Source organism: Haliaeetus albicilla, chromosome 9 (genome assembly GCF_947461875.1).
Source record: "Haliaeetus albicilla chromosome 9, bHalAlb1.1, whole genome shotgun sequence".
NCBI classification, from domain to species: domain Eukaryota; kingdom Metazoa; phylum Chordata; class Aves; order Accipitriformes; family Accipitridae; genus Haliaeetus; species Haliaeetus albicilla.
This window is the reverse complement of record NC_091491.1, coordinates 33,309,060-33,329,522: the sequence shown is the minus strand read 5'-3', so window position 1 is coordinate 33,329,522 and position 20,463 is coordinate 33,309,060. Positions and strand designations below refer to the sequence as shown.

At 51.3% G+C, this 20,463-nt stretch overlaps 1 protein-coding gene across 6 annotated transcripts in view; it reads right to left on the bottom strand.

Moving 5' to 3' along the window:
• DVL3 (dishevelled segment polarity protein 3) overlaps positions 1-20,463 on the bottom strand; it is a 33,504-nt gene that overhangs the window by 9,449 nt on the left and 3,592 nt on the right. For 5 of the 6 annotated variants that reach the window (XM_069792541.1, XM_069792544.1, XM_069792543.1 and 2 more), the window contains exon 2: positions 3,332-3,401. In XM_069792541.1, the coding sequence (XP_069648642.1) occupies positions 3,332-3,401 (70 nt within the window). Of the gene's footprint in view, positions 1-2,917; positions 3,007-3,331; positions 3,402-20,463 lie in introns of those variants that run through there. The other variant, XM_069792546.1, reaches the window with a different exon arrangement.

Below are 20,463 nucleotides of genomic sequence, written 5' to 3'. Positions count from 1 at the left end.
ACTTTGCAAACTTTCAGGTTGGGCCCAGCTAATTGGCTTGGGCATAACCTCCACCCAACCTCTGGGAAGCTCAACAGTTTCCCCAGCACAGAAATCCAGGAAAGGGTCAAACCCCGGGAACTCTTTATACCATCCATGCTTTGGGGCAGCCCAGGCACACCTACATCTGTGCCTCTGGCTCCAAGATAAACCACCAATTTTAGGGCTCAGGGAATGAGGTGGAGCCTCTCCTGGAAGGAACAGGCTTGCCAGTGGGATGAAACAGAGTATAGCCCAAATGAACTCAATGGAAAGTCATTTCCCCAACGTTGCTCCCTATGCAGATTTGCGCTCTCCCTGCTTTCAAGCTGCACTGAGCAGGGCTAATCCCAATAGGGCCGGGCAGGAAAGCAATAAAAAGCCTTCTCCTTGCAAGAGACATTCAGGGACCCCCAGAGCAGACGTGACAGGGCCCAGAAAGGAGCCCCCACCTTGGCCAGGGACCAAGTTCCCAGGGACAGGCTACAGCTCACAAGCAAGGGAAGATCAATTTCCTTCTTAAGGACCTTCCGTGCTTTTCACGTCTGCCCCATCCCTGTCCCCTGCATGGCATGGGCAAGCAGGGGGGTTGGCGCTCTCCCAGTGTCAGGGAGCAACCGCAGGGCCCAGTGCCTTGATCCACCCCAGACAAAACAGGCTATGGGTCAGCCTGGAGCCAGTCCAGGGAGGTGAGGAGACCAGGATGGGTCAAGCCTCAGCTTGTGTACTTGAACCAACTGCCAAGCCATCAGCCATCACAGGAGACATCTGACCTAACAGAGGTGAGGGATGCCCCACTGTGGGTCAGGACAGAAGGATCATGAAACATGGGCTGGAAAGGAGCTGATAGCTGCTGCCTAAACCATAATGACTAATGTAAATGCAGCGGCAGCTCTGCTGCTTACTGGTGAAGGGACCACATCTGCATGGAGGCAGGAGCAGATGCCAACCCAGGTGCTGGAGGCACAGCCTATTTACACAGGTCTTGAGCACTTCCCAGCATCACTGATGAAACACAGAGCTGTGCCCTGCCCACCTTCAAGAACTGGGGAAACCATGATGAAGGGGGGGATGGGCCCCACAGATTATCATTAGGGCAGGGGGACAGAGGTCTGCTGCCAGGGAGGCACTGGGAACAGAGACAGGGATGCAGCCAGGGCAAGGAAGACAGAGCAGCCCTGAAAAAGCCACAGCCAAGGCAGCAGACAGGGCAGAGAACACCCTGGGGCGTCAAAAGCTGCAGAGCCTGTCCCACAAGCCCCAGGACAAGCCCAATGGCTCCTGCTCTCACAACTGCCTAACCAGCTCTGGTCTCACACTCAGCTCAGCTTCCCTCCCTCCAATAAGCCCCAGGCACATGTTGGGCTCTGCTCCAGGCACCTTCCTGGTGACTTGTCTTCCCAGGACACATCCCACTCCCTGAGGGCCACATCCCTGCTCTGGCAGCCACTGCCTGGGAGCACAGGGGAGAAGAGATGCTGGAAGTGGCCAGCATTGCCTAGGGAAAAGTCTTATAATGCTCTATGCCTGAAGATCTTGAGGCAAAACCAGGCAAATATATCTGGACAGAGGGAACTAGCTACAGGCAGCTGTCAAACAGCAGTGAGAAGGAAAGGAGAGGGGGTGTTCCAGAGCAGGGGGACTGATGCTGCCTTCCTCTATCACTCCCAGGGCTGGGATTTCCTCCAGGGAAGGTTTTGATAACCACCCTGCACTTTTCCTGCCTCTTGCACTCTCAGGAAATACTCACTTGGATCCAAGCCCCCGTCTTTCCCTCTAGCTAAAATTAGTACCAAGTTCCTAAAATAGCCTCATCCCAGCCTGTCTGGCAGAAGCAGCAAAGCAAGTGCTCCCCCCACAAGCCCCCAAACCACCCATGGACAAGAAGACTCTCAGCAGAGATAGAAAAAGGGATCATCAGCTGTGCATAAAGGTCTCCGAGATTGCTGTCACCCTTTGTGCACAAGGGCTGGTAGTAGTGCTAACTCCAGGCACAAGTTCTCCACAAGGAGCCAGCACACCAGAGCAGCAGCACGATGCCCTGGTCACACCAGACGGAGCTGCACCAGCTCCGTGCCACTCACACTGAGCAACCAGAGAGGCTCTACAAGGAAAGCCAGCAGCTGCGTGGATGCGTGGACCACAAGGAAAAGTACACAAGGTAAAAAAAAAAGAGCAATAGAAAGGGTTCAGAGACTTTGGGAATCCCCATAGAGCAGGTGAAAACAAAAGGCAGCTGGAAAGGGAGTGGTGGGGAGATGTCTCAGGGCAGATGCAGCAGCAGCAGGGATGGTGGCCAAGAGCCGGACAGGCTGTTTTCCAAAGGGCCCAGCTAACCGCTAGAGGGAGGACGGCAGGCGTCCGGCTGCCTGCTCTTTGTGTGGGAACCCAGTGCACCCTCTCCTCCCGGTGCAGTGCGGGGTGCAGGCAGGACCCCAGCCTGCGCGCTGCTCCCCTGGCCAGCATCCCAGCGGGAGCCAGTCTGGCAGCAGGGCACCCGACCGGTCCTGCCACCCCCACCCTCCCTCCCAAAACACAGTCGCTTCATGGCCCCTCAGCTGAGGCCTAGCTGTTTGGTGCAGGGATAGAAGAAGCATTAGGTCCCACCTAGCCTGATTTGCTGAGGATTTTCACTGTTCAGGTGCTATTTGGTGGCCTCTGGAAAAAGGCGCTTGGGTCTTGGTTCTGCTCCTGATGTAGATCCACGCACCCCCATCAGCACAAACTGCAGCTCAGCAGAGGGGAAACAGGGATGATGGGCTATGGAGACTAAATACCCTCTCCCCCCACAAATAGAGGGTCCCCTTGGGGGCAGATGCAGGCATGCGGGCAGGGGACAGAGCATGTGCATGGCACGGCATGGCGGGAGAAGCTTGTCCTGCAGCTGCCCAGGCAGTACCTTTAGTCTTCAGGGCAGTCAAATCCAGTCCACTTCACCAGCACTAAAGTCACTTAAGCCCTTTGCGCCAGTCACCGGAGCGGGACTTCCCTTGGAAAGCTGACCCTGCCATAGGGGCACATGGGTTACACTGCGGACAGGCCGGGACCACCACCTCTGCCAGGCATCAGTTACCGCGAGCTCTCCACAGAGGCATCCCGCATCTTCCCCAGCATGGGGGACCCAGCACCACACAGCCCCCTCTCCAGCTGAGGGACTGGAGCATGGTAATCCAGCTCATCAGCTTCGTTAGCAGTCAGCACGCCGATAGTACAGAGCAGTCCCCGTGCCTTAGTTGGCACTATGCAACCAAATGGTGGTTTTCAGAGAGGGCAGAAACAGGCAGCAAGATACCGAAGCAAGGCGCTTGCTTACCCACGACACCACCCGGCCGTTGAAGCAGGGAAGCTTGGCATTGTCATCTGAGATCTCTTCTTTCACCACCCTGCAGAGGGGAGAGGAGACAGTCAGAGCTGGGTCCAGGACTTCAGAGGAAAAGGAGGCTTTCCCAGGCAGGAGTTTGCACCCAACAACAGGCAGCCCAGGCTTGGGAATGGGGCAGGGAAAGCACCGGCAGCTCCCTCCTGCTGCCAGGCTACAGCTTCCTATGCCCACAGCCACGACTGGCAGGCTGGAGGGGAGAAGACAAGGGCAGAACACGCTCTCCCGTGTGCATCCAGCTGTTTTATCGCCCAATTCACATTTTAATCAGTGAAAAAAAAAAAAAAAAAATCAGATGCATATTTCCACCAGTTCGCTTGTTTCTAAAGAAATACATAATTTAAACATCTTTATAATGATCTGAAAGAATCACAACCTATGCCAGAGATTTCTAATAGATGAAAGTGAAATACATTAAACAAGCTGCCTCACAAATGTTACTGTTGCTTTTTAATTATGTACATAATATTTCAACATCACTTCAAGCTTTATAGTTATGCCACAATGTCATGTTCCCACATTACACAAACAGCTACATTATTATCAGTCTTCATAGTGGAGGGAGCACTGATAATTTTCCCCCCCCCCCAACAGTAAAACCATCAGTTTTCTTTGGAGAGAAAATTTATTCCTTCTATTTTAAATATCACTGGGCACTTAAATGCAGAGTCACTGTGGAAAAAGTAATCAAAACAACTTGTAAATTCACCAGATTAAATTAATATCATCTTTGATAAATCAAATTTAATGGCAAAATAGGCTTTAACAAGCTCATTGTCTTTTCTACTCAATAACAACATTTTAAGCACTCTAATACAAAGATATCTTACAAGTAGTCTGTGATATTAATTTCCCTTTCCAAGCTATATCTAAGGTAGCTTGACATATATTGTGCTTAAAAAAATAACGTAGTAACTAAAAACTGTGAATAAATTGTTGAGGAGGGAGAAGGATCCAACAGAAAAAGAACAAATGTGAAACCAAGGGAAATTATGTATTAAAAAGAAGTAGTTTATAAGTAACAAAGTACACAGAGGTGGGATCCCATCAACAGCTCTGAAGGGTCCCCAAGCCAGTCCCCAACTCACGGAGAATCGAAGAGGATGCAAGAATGGGACGCAGAGCTGTGACCCATTGCCCCAGACTGCCATGCAGTCCAGGCACTGCCATCGAGTCGCAGCACGTTGGGGCTCAGAGAAACAGGTACTCTGGGCTCACGGCTGTGCTTGCTGGTGCGCCAACAGCTGCCCAAGCCGTCACTGAAAATAGGACGGCAAGGCTCGCCAACATCGCAAGGCATCAGCAGAAGGCAAATGAACAGTGCTGGAAGACCAAAACCTGGGGAGCAGGCTCGCTCCACCCTGCCAGCCGTGCTGGTTGCTCCAGTGTCACGCACGCTCAGCAAAGAGCTGTCCCACGGGGTGAAAGGCAGCATATTGCCGCGTTTTTGCTGGCAGCTGGCACTCACGATCCTTGCCCAAACTGGAGAGCCAGCAAAGGGACTGGACAACTGCTACCCATCCCCAGAAGGCACAGATGAAGACGTCACGGTTTGAGCAGTCTAATCCACTCCCAGGATGTGCGTTAATTCCTCTTGCACAGATGGAGAAGCAGGAAAAAGCAGGAAAGGAGCAGTGAGGATGGATTAAAACCCTGCTGGCTTAATACTTCTTCAGCATGCCCTGTGCCAGCCTCTGCCCAAAGGCCCTGCAGTCCAGGATGAGTGTCAAACAGGCAGTCTTTCCCAGGACCCGTCCCCTTTGGTGCCCACGCCAACTCTTTCCAATGCAGGCAAGTTGTCATCGCCTCACTTCCAAGTGCACACACATACACACGCATGCACCCTGGCCTGGCTGCACTAGCATCCATTTATACTGTCGCCAGCAGCCTGGACTTCATCCAATTCCTAGAGAGAACTTCAGGCAGAGCCAATTTTCAGTGCTGCGTGCTGCCTGCTCAGGGACAGAGCCCTGGCTGTGGGTGAAGGGACAGTGTGATATATTTGCAGGGTCAAGGTGACCAACTGATAAGCACAAATGAACTATTCCACTTTCAGTGGGGACAGAGGAAACCAACACCCAAGACCCCCCGCCCACCTCAACTGCCATACCCGATGGAGAACAAGCTCTCTCTGTCCTGAGAGCTGGTCCCTCATCGCTCCTATTACCCTGCTGCTGCCCCAGACATCCCAGGGGTCAGCTCCACCCTGGAGCAGTTTTCTCCTTCCCCAGCCACTACATTATTTATCACTATTTATCACCCAGATGCCAGAGCACAATGGTTTATATATTTAGACTCTACGGAGCAAAAACTGATAGTGCTGGAGTCAGGCACATGCCGAGCAGGAATATCTCTGCAGTCCTGCTCACATCTGTCACCCCTTGCACCGTCGCAGCTATTTGTGCCCTGCATTCCTCTCCAGCCTCAGCCCCAAGCTGTAGCCTTCCTCCCCCCACCTCTCACCACTCTCTTCAAGTCACACTTCTCACTCGAACAAGACCGCAGGTTCACGTCAGAAGCCACCAACCAAGCAGCCTCTGGGGGAGCTGTGAGCAGTGCCACGTTTCTCCTCCACAGTTGCATGGGGAGGCAGCCATGAGATGAAACTGTCCTGTGGATGTGCTGGGAGGGAAAACCATCCTGTGAATGTGCTGGGAAGAGCCCCCAGCTGATGGGGTCTGAACCCGGGAATCCCGAAAGAGCAGACCCAGAAGGAACTCAGGCTCTCTTGGTTCTCTAAAAGCCCCTCCTTTTGGCAGGAGCCACCACAGCCCAGGGAAAACATCTGCCCAAGGCTGATTTCAGAGGCACTAGCTTTTAGTTTACTGTCCATCAGGGCTGCCCAGTTTCAGATTTTCCCATGTTTAAAGCCCTTGCCAGGGGCTGGGCACGGTGGCCAGGAAAACCCCCTTCTACAGAGAGGCAGCCCGAGCCATGCCCAGGCCCAGGCGAGCGTGGGTCCATCCCCCTCGGTGCTGCTGCTCTGCACGGAGAATCGCCCTGCAGACCAGGTGCTCGCCGGCCCCCGTCCCGTCCCCGGGGCCAGCAGACACGCTACGGCCAAGCTTGCAGGCTCGGCGCCTGGCCCGCAGGCCCAGCGCTCCCCGGCACTCATCTGCCTTGAATTTTCCAACAAAGAGACCTGCGGGAGGGAGGAAGGAGGGAGGAAGGAGGGAGGGAGGGTTACAGGGGAGGCAGGCCGAGTGGGCGGATGATTCAACCGCCATCCCCAGCGACACGGGGCCAAGCCGGGGGGGAGGAGGAGGGGACAAGGCTCTGGCTGCCGCAGGAGCCCGGCTGGGGTGTGCAAAGGGGGCTGCCAGGGCTGACACAAGCAGCACATCTGCTCCCATGCAGCTGGGGGAGGGGAAGGGGCAGCCCCAGCAGCAGGGAGGGAAGCGGAGGAAATCCATCTCCAACCCTGGCTCCATCCCTACCCTCTCGCCGGCTTCTCCGGAAGAGCCGGCAGACCCTCTCCCCACGGCCTGGGAAGATGCCACGCTCCCAGCTTCCCTCCTGCTCCCCACCGGCAGGAGCAGCTGGCAGCCTGGAACAAGGACGCAGAGGCGGGCGAGGGACAGGCGGGCAGACGCTGCCTTCTCCAGGGAGTCCCAGCCCGGCTCAGGAAATTGGAGGGTATTTTATATCACAGAGTCACATCCTAGGAATGAAGGGAAGGTGGGGAACAAGAGAGCGCGCACAGGAGAGAAAGGAGGCCATAAAACCCAAGCCTCGGAGGCGGCTGCGCCGTGTCAGAGACCCCGGGCTGCGCAGACGTTACCAGCGCAGCTGCTGTGCTCCCAGCCTCCCCGTTTCCCCTTGGTGGCCTCCAGCCCGGGCGAGGCTGCGGATACAAGGGAGTTTCTAGCTTCAGCCAGCTCTGGTCTCTCCTGAGCGGGACCCGCTAGCCACAGCAAAGTCCCAGCAAAGAACTCAGAAGGAGTAACGCAAGCCCAGAGAGAGCAGAAATCCAAGAGGCACGGACAAAGGCTCTGGCAGGAGGACTTGAACCTCAGATGCAGGCTGGAGCGCAGCAGCGATCACTGCTCGTCTCTGGCGGTCCCGTTCCCCACCTTGTCTGTCGCAGGGCTCGCAACGGGGAGGATACTCAGAGAGAAGCAATCATGGGACGTGGCAGTGATCAGAAAAGCTGAATTTGGCATTGGGGAAGTCAGTAGCAAGAAGGGAGGTGAGGGCACCCCTCAAGCATGTTAGCTTGACGGCCAGGATGAAAAGGAGTCTGTTACTAGGGGAGGTGCAAAGATTGAGAAGACAACTGAGCAGTGACAATTTCACACTAAAAAGATGTAAAGCTAGTAGAGCAGATGAAAAAAAGAAAGATCTTTTCCTTCATTTACTTCCATTATTAAGAGGAAAGACCTTTTACAGAACAGCGACATTTCTTCCAATGTTGCAAAGCCCAGAAATTCAATGTTAAACTTAATCTTCTATTACAACCTCCCAAAAGTGCACAGATTAGGTGGGTCACTCCTCTGACCTTAACAGCTCCCATCTCCTACAGCCCACAAAAGAAGAAAAAAAAAACCAAACAAAAAACATCAGGAGACATTTCTACCCAATAGCACAAGCTTCAGGGATTTACACACCAGAAATGTGATCTCATTTTCAAGACCTGTAGTACACACCCCTTAGGGCAGGGATGTCTTGTCTCCAAATGATTGTATAGATTAATAGTGCTGCATAGCGAAAGGAAGCACTTTCATGTGTTACTATCCAAATGTGAGTATCTCCTAGCTCTAGAGCAAAATCCTCCTCTCTTCTGCAAAATCAAATGCTGGGGTCACAGCGACGAGCTCTGCATCCGTTTCAGCAGAAGAGAAAATTGGACAGGGCAATTCTCCAACAGAGTTGGGATTTCAAATGAGAAATAGTCGCCTGTTAGACTAAGCCCAGACATGACACGTGTGCTTCCCGTGGGGATGCAATCCCCCCAAGGGCTACAGGCCCAACGAAAGAATACACACGCCAGCGATCACACGTGTATCGGCAAGACCTTGGGCTTTGCAGGCAAACAGCACGCATCAAACAGGATTAGAGGATTTGAGTTGTCTGTCTCCGTAAGCCAGGGCATTCTTCGGGTCTTCCTCACTGTATTTTTACCTCCTGTGCAAGGAAGAGGAGTACATAGTGTACAAATTGCATGGTGCACTGGGGTGAGAAGGGCTCTCCAAGTATAAACAGAGACCATGGCTCTCCCATTTAATTTCCCTCCCAAGCCCCCAGACAGGGTATTATCCACTGCTCCTCTATGTTGTAGCACAGGGTAAAAAGGGAAACAGATCTGCAGTTGGTTTAGCTCTGTCAGACCCTCCTCCCCAGAGGAGCTGCTGTTCTCCCATCTGTCCCTGCACCCTGTGTGAACGTGAGCTCCCTTGGAGCACTATCTTTACCTTGTGCCTTTTTTTAAGAATCAAGAAGCACAAACCAGCTGTCCTGCTAACACAACAATAACCCATCTCTGCATTCTAGCGGGAAAGGCCACCTCTGCTTTCCTAACAAATCAAGGGAACTTCACAAGGATTCCTCGGGGAGCAGCTCACCCCATTTCAAGCTACTACTCGCTCTCCTCAGGAGTGGGGACATCGTGCCCATCAGCAAAAGCACAGGAACAGCCTCTTTCATTTTCAGGCTGTAATCTCTACAGCCTCCCTCAACTGCACTCACCACTGCTGCCCCACAGCCTCCCCGTGCGCCCCACAGCTTGCTGCGCTTTGCCCCCGTGGCCACTCAGGCAGGGGCTGAACAGACATCTAAGATGGCAACTGTTTTCCCCAAGAACGCCTCATCAACACATTTGCAATCACTCTACTGGACATACACCAGGAAAACCACAGCCCCCCCGTCCAGGAGATGTTTGGCTCCAGCTGGACCTGTGCTCAGTCCTACAGGCATCACTGGGTGGGAGATGACAGAGGACACACCTCCTGTTCAGCTAGTCTGAAGACTGGAAAAGGAATGGCATTCAGGAATGACCCACCCGGCCTCACAGGCCTGCCCAGGAGCAGCACTTATCAAAGCAAAGCTGCAGACTTTGATTTAGAAGTGAGCCAAGAGCCCCGGCAGCCCCTCCCGCCTTGATCTCCGGAGTGACCATCTGGCTGCAGCACTGCTCTGCAAACAAGCCCAACAGGCCTGTCCTCCAACTGCAGGAGGCACCTCCACACTAATTAATCCAGCCCTGCCCAAGCCATGCTTCCAACTCCCAGAAGGACATTTAGAGACATCATCAAAGGAAGTGTTCTCCAGGCCCTCGAAGGTTCAGTGACACTTTCAGTCTCTTTGAATTGGAAATCAGGACAAATGGGAACTCCTAGCAGAAGCCCAGCCAGGCTCTTCACCCTGGTAGCTCAATTTCAGCTCCTCAACAACTCCAAGAGCTTGCACAGCCTAACACAAGGATGCAAGACAAGTGCAAGGACTCATTGCAAGAAAAAGATGTGAGGTTAAACATCTGCAGAAATGACCTTCAGGGAACTGAGACAAATCCACAGATCTAACAGTGACCAAAAGCTGGGCTTGTATTCAAGGTGGGATAGGAAACAGGCCCAAAGAGGCCCAGCCGAACAGAGACGTATGTATGAGACACGGTGAAATCCTGATGCAGGTGCTATGGTTCATATTAATGTTGAGAGATGGCAAGCAAACCAGAGGAGGCTTGGTCTGCTGTGACACTTAGCTCCATCTGGACACAGACAGCAGGAAAAGCCCACAATGCAGAGCTGCAACACAACAGAGAGAAAGGGACTGTGCAGAGAGGTGGAAAAGGGGTTTACCCAGCTACTGCTGGTAGCAGAACACAAAGGGCGCAACACCACCTTGCCAAGAAGCTTATGGATGAGGTGTCTGGGCCCCACAGGGAACTCCCTGTAACTCTCCACAGAAGTCACTCACCCCTTTCTAGGCTGGCTAGAAAAGCAATGGCCTCCCTTGCAATGCCCAGCGACTTCACACCAGTTAAGATGACAGTGAAGAGCTGTAAAGGGCTGCTGGGGGGACTGTGTGATGTTAGCATGTACACAGCAGCCAAGGGAGAGGGCCATGATGTCCATGAAGGCTCTGCATGCACTATGAGGAAGGTAGGACCAGGCCTTCCTTTTCTGGCCCTCAGCTGAGGGACGCCAAGTCAGTCCTGCTTTTTCTTAACAGCAAGCAAGGCTCCTGCCAAGAAAGCGCTGCTGCTGTGGAATGTGCTGGGCCAGCAGTACAGCTCATTCCTGGAAAAGCATCAACTCAGCGGGAGAGCAAGGAGAGGAGAAGAGGGGGAAAATGGGAGGAGGGGGAGGGTGGGAAACAAAGTCTGAAAGCTTGGACTTCCCACACCTGGGGAAGCAGGGAGCTGCCACAGAGCAGTCTGCTCGCCAGCACCCCCTTGTCCTGGGCTGGCAGCACAGCAGCCCTGCCCAGCATCAGCCCTTTGCTCTTGGAGCACCTTTCTGCTGGACAGCCACCTCCAGAGCAGGTCTGGGAAGGCACAGACCGAGGCAGATGGCTGTGGGGAGGAGGAGTGAGGTTCGTTTCCCCCATCATGTTAACAATTAATTTGTATTTAATGACAGTTCTCCACCAGGAGATGACAAAGCAGCCTCCACACGTGCCCTGCCCTCAAGACACTGACCAGCTCACATTACTCTCTCCTAGCACAAATAACTGGCAAGAGTGTCCCAAGGAAACCAGCCCAACCTCCTACCCGGTGGGAAGGAGCCTTGAAGCGTAACAGGCTCTAGATGACTGCACCTACTCTTCGCATCCAGCTGGGCTACCATCAGCAACATCTCTGCTAACTAGGTCTATAAGACATTCAGAGAACCCCTATAAAACCACCAGGGAGTTAATAAAGCTCAAAACTAAGTTCCACCACAAAACATTTGCCAAAGACAATGAGAAGGACTCACGCAAAGAAGAGCTTTTTCAGAGTCACAACAGCTGCATGGTGGCAAAGAAAGAACTTTGTCCCCAATCCCAAGCTATTCCAGCACTTGAAAAAAGGGTAGACAATGATACTATGTCCCTCTAGTCCTAAAATGCAGGAGACAACAAACAGCATGAGGGGTCTGAACACTCGTAAGAGCCATTTCTGACCATCGCTAGGACAGGGACGCATGTTCTTTTTCTTCCTCACCTTTGGGCCCTGGATAATTTTTGGTGCAACCTGAAATATTCACTTCAGTCTCAGGAAATTGTCAGCAAGCCAGGAAGAACTTGGAGAAAACCAATGGTTTAAACAATCAGCTCCTACATAGGTCTACCAGTAGACAAAACCAATCAAAGGTAGAGGAAGGCTGTTTCACCTGGTCTCCTGCTTTTGATGGTGTCCATGCAGGGGATGGAACAAGAAATTCCCTGTACAGAGAGACAGCAAATAGAGCACATTTTAGTAGCCTTTTATATACTTCATTTATTTCAGCTGATACCAGTCATCTTCACCAAACTCCCTTCAAGACGCAGGGCCAAGTCCTTGAACAATACAATGAGCAATCTCCTACCAAGCATCCTTTACCAGGCCAGCCAACCTTGCCCTCCAGCCATCACCCAGCAAACAAGCAAATACTGTTCAACTGCTGGAAGAAAGAGACAAAAAAGATGCTCCAGCCCTAACCAAACCAAGCATGTGCTGCTACACAACCCGCTCAACTATAGGTCCAGAAAGTGGATGACAGCCATAAAGCAGGAGCAAATCAATTACTGTAAATGAAAAGGAATCTAATTAGCCAAGAAGCAGGGAAAACGTGAGCTGTCTCCACCGTGCTGCTGGTTTACTCTCAGCAACAAGAATACTCACTTTTTCCTTCCTTTATGAAAGCCCTGGCCCACAGGAGTCCTCCTAACACCTGATGGATGGTCCACTGGACGAAGCAATATCTAGGCAGTCAGGAGACCATCACCTGCCTAGCAATCCTCCAAAGGAGGGTCAGAGATTTATGGAAACAGGGTGCAGGCCATGGTCTCAATCTGGAAGGAAGGCGTTTTCTGCAAGCAGCCAGGCTCTTCTGTTTCAGCAGCCCAGCTATAAGCGATGACTGGCATTAGTCTGAGGTCTGCATGAGGTGCCCTGTAGAGAACTCAGTCCAGATCCTGCCAGGACTCACCTCTATACCAGGAATCAGCAAGCTTTTCAACAAGAAAGTAAGTTTCCCCACAATTTAGAAGAGGACAGTGCTTTGGATTACTACAGCAACGTACCCCACCTCTGCAGGACCAAGTGCAACTGAGAGCTGCTGCTTTTCTTTGACACTGTGAACTCCCAGGCCTGACCCTGTCACACACTATTCAAAACCTTCCCACCTGCCATCTCTGACAACTGCACCAAAGGCTGGATAATAGTCAGTGACCTCCAGAAGTCACCATCGCACATGATGCAAAATGTTCCTCTTGTGGAGGGTCTTAAAACCACAGCTGCCAACTCCCAGGTCCTTCAAGGATGGAGGAGTGCAGTGAAAGGCAGCACAAGCTGTCTGCAGTCTGTAAATATCCCATGAGCTCAGTAACTGTGTTGAACTGGTCACTCTACACGTTAACTATTCCCACCGGCAGCCCAGAGATACTTGTCAAACGTTATTACTGCAATAGGGCCACTTCCCATGTCTGTGGATCTGCTGATAAATCAAGTTACAAGAAGACCCTGATTCTGAGCTTCCTAGTTATCTGTGATACTGACATTAAATTCCCATGAAGCACCTCTCCTATAGTCACATGTAAAGTCACCGCAAACACTTTGTGCCAGCACCATGCGTTGACTGACCAGGAGCTCACCTGGTCCCTGCAGACAGCATGGCCAGACACACTCTCCGCCACGAGACTATGCATCTCACTACAGGGGAGAGCATGTGGGCCATGCAGCTTCCTATTACCAGGGCACAGGTACCAACTGCAACCAAAGGTAACATCATATGAAGTCACCAAAAGACTTTTAAATTGTCCCACACTGGCAATATAAAAGAAAAGACTGCTGTTGCTGTAGTAGGCTCCCGTGTTTCTGCGCAGGGGATTCAGAAGCACAGACACATGCTGTGTGAGTCTGACCCAGCTCAGACACATCAGACTCCATGTGCACACCAGATATAGATGTTACATACCTCTGCAGTAAGTCGGAGCTGCCCCAAGGAAACACAGACAGGGCCTAAGCTGCAGTAGATGTTGCCACCCCAAAACTCCTCTGATGCTTCCAGAATGCCTGGGCAGGGAATAAGCTTAAGAGTTTTCCCAAACTAACCCACCTTCTGGCCCCAGTTGAAATGAACCATTTTCACTCTGGAAGGAAAATCCATCTCACAGGAGCCCCTTCAGGACCTAAAGGTGCATTTACCAGCTGGGAGGTCTGCCATAAGAGACTCAGCCATGCAGCTAGATCCACGAAAATCCACCCTTCTCAGAGCTACAAAAGCCAGTAAGAAAAAATTCAAATTAACACAGTGCAATGGCAAGACTTCCTGCATTAAGCCCCTATATGGGCTTCCGGTATAGCACAGCCTCAGCTGGGCCCACAGGCAAGTTTCCCTGCAAATGGCACTAAAATACTAGTTGAGCTAGGCAGGGCTGAATGAACTGGGACAGCTCATTAGCCATATGCAAACAGAAGTATGGAGTTTGCATATCCATCACAGCTTCTGAAAAAAGCTTCAATTTGAGAAGCTGCTGCACCCTGGGGCCAGCCCAGCAGCAGCCTTCTCCCTGCCCCTGTCCTGCTGATCACGTCAGGCCACAAAGCCAGGTTTGTCACAGCACTTCTGACACTGCTCTGGTTGTCAACAATGGCAGCGCGGCACAATGCAGTGTATACAGGACAACCTATTTGCTCACAGATGGTGAGACACAAAAGGACCATGAATCTCAAGCAGGTCAGAGTAGGTCAGAGCAATGCTGAGGGAAAAAGTTGAAGCGCAGTGAGCGGGCAGGCTACTGTGCTAGCAACAGCTTCCCTGTTGTGACAATCCATGCGGAGCCAGAGCTCCCAAAACACAGACCCCTCCGGCAGATTCGCAGTGTCCTCAGAACCAGCCTGTACATGGCAGGAGCTGCCAGCCATCAGAAAACAAGGAAAAGCCCACAGCCTCTGTTACCCAGACCCTGAATTCCCAGCCTATCACAGAGACAGCTGCCAGCGATCAGAGGGGCCACGTAGCAAATAAATTCCTCTCCAAACCCTAGAGGCAGGTCAAAAACCAGCAGAGGAAAGACCTTCCCACGCAGCGGCCAGTGCCAGCTCTCCCAGAAACAGATCTCTGCTCCAAGTCATGCGAGAAAGCCTTCCCCTCTTTAGCTTATGTCTTTAGCCAGGACCAGAAGGACGGAGTCCCACTGCAGCGATTCAGTCACCGCTCACTAAATCTTCTTTTCCTCCAGTTCTTACAAGATGGCAGATTTTAGCCAGCAAGACACACAGACAGATGTGCCAGTGAGGGAATAACCAACACAGAAGACTTAGTGGAGCAGGGTACCCAAATGCTGCTTCTGCTGCCTTCAATAGCTAGCTGTGACTGGAAAAACAATGCCTCTGGCTCCTCTCCTCTAATAAATAACTGATACAACAACCACAACAGTCCCAACCCTCCACTGCGATACAGGATTACATGGCACAGGAAGGTCAACACCAGGCATTTCTGCCTGTCAAAGCCTCCAGAGAATTCCAGCCCATTCCTGGATGGGCTCAGTGTTAGTGCTACAGCAGTAACAACACAGCAATGGAAACAAGTGAAACCAAGAGCTTCAGAGCAGAGGCTCAGGGAGATACTAATACTTCAGCTCCGCAAGCTGACGCAGACCTTGGAGACAGTGATATTCATGGCCCAAGAGCTAACATACTCTCCTAAGGCCACCATGGCATTACATAGATAAGCACACAGACAAAGCAGACAAAGTCACAGAGATTAGACTAATTCCCAGATTTGTACCTTACTTCAACGCCTTCCAAAGAGCATTCACAAAAGGATTTGGTCCAAAAATTTCCAATGGCAGTCACCAGCAGGATTAAGTTTTACTTAACTTGCCAGCTGCTGCCTAACAAGCCAGCACCACTGGGACAAACAGTAACAGCCACGTGGTGCCACATCCCCCTCCTGGAAAACCACCATCCATCCAGCACAGGTCAGAAGGGCAAGCTCCGAATAACAAACAAGGGATGGGGAGAAGAGGAAATCAATAGGAAACACCAAAAACACACAGCCCTGACTGTTGCCTCATCAGATGTGCAGCATGATGCAAAGCTGGTGCGACAACATGAAGGCAATTTCCTGCAGGCACAGTCTATGCTGTGTTCTGCAAGCCCAGCTCTCCTTCATGGGCTTTTACACAGATCAAATTCCTAAACCACAACATTGTTATATCTATTTGGATGCAGTCAAGGGTGGAGGAGTAGCACTTCATTACAGTAGATACCCTCAGCTCAGAACAGTGCAGCAACTGCCATGCAGACGTGCAAGAGGCTTCCCCACCACTTTAAGTACCATGAGCTCAAAAAGACTTGAGGAATTCTAACTATGCTCCCTACACCTCTACATATACAGCCTTCAAGTCTAGATAGAGGACCTGATGCCCACCCTGAGAGAGGACTGAAGTCAAACACATCTGTGCAGCAGAAAAGCTGCGGGGGAAACGAGATTTTCTTCGCTTATACTCACAGCACCCTTCTTCCCTGAGCATCCCCAAACACACGGTGGTGGGTAACTACCTCCACCTTCAAGAGTTCAGGCCACATGGCTGCAGACCCAGATGTCTCTGCCTGCTCGGAGACCAGGTGGGGAAATCATAGGTGAAGAAGGCCAGGAGCGGAGCATGCTGGAGAACAGCAACTTACTGAAGGCTCAGTGCTCTGAGCACAGGGGCTTTGGGCTCACAGGCCGTCTGCCTCCAACCCTACAAGTCAGCACCTTCCTTCTGAGAGTCCATGACAAAACACTGCCTCCCCAGCTGCCCATCCTGCTCTCACCATAGCCACGTAGGAAGGAACATCACTCCTTATGCCACCACCCAGAAGATCCAGTACTGACCCTGCAGGAGAGCCAAGGTCTGGGATTTGGGAATAGCCAAGTTCTAGATGAAACTCTCAAAAGTCATATTTCAGCAGGAACCAGAAGACTGAGCAGTGGGGCCAGCACTATCATCCCGAAACAACAAACAATGCTCAGGTCACAACCCATATTATGGTGGTTTATGAGCCATTTTTAATGGTGTTTGGCCTTGACCTCAGAGACTGAGCCATGCTGGAGCACAGCTGCACCACAGACAGTCAGGGTGCACAGATTTACTTCATGGCAATTTCTGAGACGTCAAAGTAGGTTTTTGCTCTGTGCAGGAATTTGGAGGACCAGAGTCCTCCAGATGATTTCAAAACACGTAACTGCATCAAAACAGCTGCATTCTCATGGATGGGCAAAGGTTTCTTGACCTTTCTTTCTCTTTTTTTTCAGAGATGACAAGAGAAGCTTAAAATTAAGAAACATTCCCATCAAAAACATAAATGAAAACAATACTTCTCCAAGAAAAATGCTGGCTTCAACATAACACCATATTTTGGGAAAAAATACATTCAGTCAAAAAAAAATTCTGACCAGCTCTAGCTGCAAACAAGTTCAATAGCTGTTGTAAAGCTTCATTGTTTGCATAGTACAGACAAGGCCTTAGGGAAATTGGTCTGCAGCCCGATTTGGCTAACTTGGCTTTCTGAACACCACCCCTGGGCAAAGAAACCAGGCTATGACTGCTACCCAATGTGGCCTTCGGAGCACAGCTCCAACCACAACAGAGAAAGCCGGACACCTACAGAGTCAGTAATAGCTGGGTCTGAACAGCAGGACACACACTGCCAGGCACAGACAATACAACCCAGGGAAGGAGTGAATACCATCAACTAACCCTCTCCATCTGCACCCCAGCGCTGGCACTGCTGTGGCCCCCCACCACCACCGCCACGACACTTGGAAACAGCCTCCAGCAGCAGCTACAGCCAGGACCAGCTCCAGTGTCAATGGGCCACCCCCCAGCACGGGCAGCATTACAGGAACTTCCCACCACAAGCGCAGACAGTGGTTAGCAGCTCTCTGCCAAATCTTCAGCAGCCAAGGAAACAGAGGCACAGGCTGCAGTAACCTACACGCAAACTGTCCAAAAAATAACCTCCAGTGGAACCTAGCTAACCAGGGCGGCACACCTCACATGAGCAGGAAGGGAACCACGCATTCTCGGGAGCAGGGAGCACAAGAGATGGGGTGCTGTGGCCTCTCACATGGCTAAGTGCTGCCCTCTGCACAGAAAGGACAGGGAGTGGCCAGAAGATGAAGAAAAGTGACGGCCACCTCACAGCCAGGCCAGTGCTGTCACTCGGTCAGGAGGATGACAAAGGACATGAGCATGCAAGGGAGTTGCACAGTTTTGGAGGCTCTTTTGCTCACAGACCTCTTGCCAACCTCTCCCGGTATGAAATCCACACTGACATGGAAGCACTCTCCACCAGGGGCATGGGACAGGCAAAGGCCTTCTGCAGACAGCAGAGTTTCCAATTCGAAATTTAAAAAATAAAGTTCCAAAAATCAAAATAAAACAACTACCCCAACTCACGCTACAAACTGCTGGCAGGAAAGGCAGGGGCACCATGCCAGCGGCTCACCACTGCTTAGGGACTGACATTGCTTATTAAGTTTAGGATCCCTTCCCCAGCTCCAAACACTTCCAGCCAGAAGGACAGTCACTGCTGGCATCAATTTCAAAAAGACCCTACAATAAAAATAAATCACTCAGCCTTTCAGTGACCGTCAACGCATTTCCCCATGCACAAGTGCAGGAGATGAGGTCGCCAAATACCAACGGCATCTGACCCCTGCACTGGGAATTCCAGCAGCGCCCGCTTTGTTCTGCCTCCAGAGTGTTGCCCTAATCACTGCTCATACCCGGCTTTGGAGAGCAGGTGATAATTAAACGGGTCTGGATTAGATACCGGGCTAGTGATTAGTTGGATACCAATTTTCCCTTGACAGTTGAGACCTAGGAATCACTCACCACAGCTCTGAAGTTAAAATTGGATTCGAGACCTGCAAGAGGGAGAAACCAGCAGCAGTGGGGAGGAGCAGCACCATCCTGCCACTGCACCTCGAATCGCTGCTATCGCTGCTGTCCATCCCAGCAACGCAGAACAAGTAGGTGAGATGGGGAGGGAGGGATGGTCCCCTTGCAGGGAGAAGCAGACCTTTCTGCTCCCCAGCCTGGAAGAGGAGAGGTGGCTGAGTAAAGTGGAGATAAGATAAAATGATCACCCAAGTGCTTTCTCCACACACAGAAGAAATTCAAACTATCAGGCACTCGAATTTATGGAAAGACAACACAGAACTTCAGGCCAGGTGCTAAGGACTTACCTGGATGCACAAATTACACTCATTTAACTGAACTGCTTTGAAAAGTTTAAATTAAACTTTAGCATGCCCCTGTGGGAATACCTTTCGATTGACAGAAAACAAGCAGCATCAATTACAAGCAAAAAATGAGTAAAAAGAAACCACATTTCAATTGATATAAGAATATCCTCAGAGCTGTACCAGTCACCTGGCCAGATGAAAAGTCAAAGCTGTAGTTCAGTCGGGGCAAACACGCACACAACCTGGCTGGCAAGAAGATCCATGCTGCCCAGAGACAAGTACATTTCTCATGATGGACTTGGGCAGGAGGCAACACTCTACACGTCACTGAGGCCCACATCCCAGCAAACTACAAACTACCACAGACCCATCAGCACAGTTGTTCCCTTCCCAACTGCACAGGTCCCAGCAGAATTTACAGTACTGTTCTTGCAGCACCTCTGTGCAACTGAGAGCTCTGTCATGCTAAGATCCACAAAAATGTTTTGCCCAAGAAGCTCAGTGTCGAGTGGATGAGACAAGGCACAGGAGCACTGTTAGAATTTCCAATTTACAGATTGGGAACAAAAAAGACAGAAATTTAAAAGTCTGTTCAAAACCCCATGAAAAACCTGCAGTTAGCTTGATGGAGAACAGGAATCTCACAAGCGTCACAGCACTGCCACTGATCTAAGCTCTCTTCCTTAGATCCCTCCTGACCAGCACACAGATCTTACCTGTAAAATATTGAACAAAAAGACTCAACGCTGTGGGAAAAAAACCCCCAACCTTCCTTCTCTAGTGAGGGCAAGGTTAGCAGGTAAGAATAGTTCCAAACTTCACAGCAAGGGCACATCCACACAAAGCGTCTCAGGTCCAAGAGAGTGTACCACATCTATGCACCGCCATACTTCCACCATCAGTCTGCTTAGTTCCTCCACATGCCTCCAGTTCTTGGATTTGCAATACACAAAGCCAACAAGGGCAACAAATATCTGCACCCTGCATCACTGCTCTGCACCACTGGGCTCAGGCTGGATTCCCTATTTGCAGTTGTAGCCAACTACATGCTAGTTAGACAAAACCCTGCAGCCTCTGCTGCTCACAGCTCTCTCCCCACAATCGGGTGCATTAAATCTTCTTGTTTCTCCTCCTTCCCACCTAGAAGTGACGCCATTCTGGGGTCTTCTTAATTTGAGGCTGAGCGCTTTAACGAAGATGAGCTCCTGGCATAGCCTGACAACTCCACAGCCACCCAGGGGAGCCTCAGTTCACATTTCCAAGGAGATGTAAACACTGAAGCTGCTCCATCACCGCCCTGATTCTCAGAGCAAACAAATATTAACAAGATAAACAAAAGAATGAAAAATCCCACACACCAGACTGCGGCTGTAATACTGCCCTGGGGATGGGGTGAGCTGAAGGGAATGCCAGGCTGGAGATCCACAGCCTGGAAAGAGGAGGAAGAGGGAGAACAGATTCAGTCTGGGCAACAGAGGTGGGAGGAAACATTGGACCACATCTTGCTCCAGCTGACCCTGGAAGGTGAGATGCCTCCATTCCCAAAAAGAGATGAGAGAACTTAGTCTTACACCACAGGGTCCTGCAAAAGGTCTATTGCTGACAAAAAGCATGAGCCATCAGATCTGCAGGTCTCCTCCTCATTGATCAGCTGCCATAAGGCCATCCACCATCAACAGCTCGTCTCTTTCCCAAAGGGGCTTT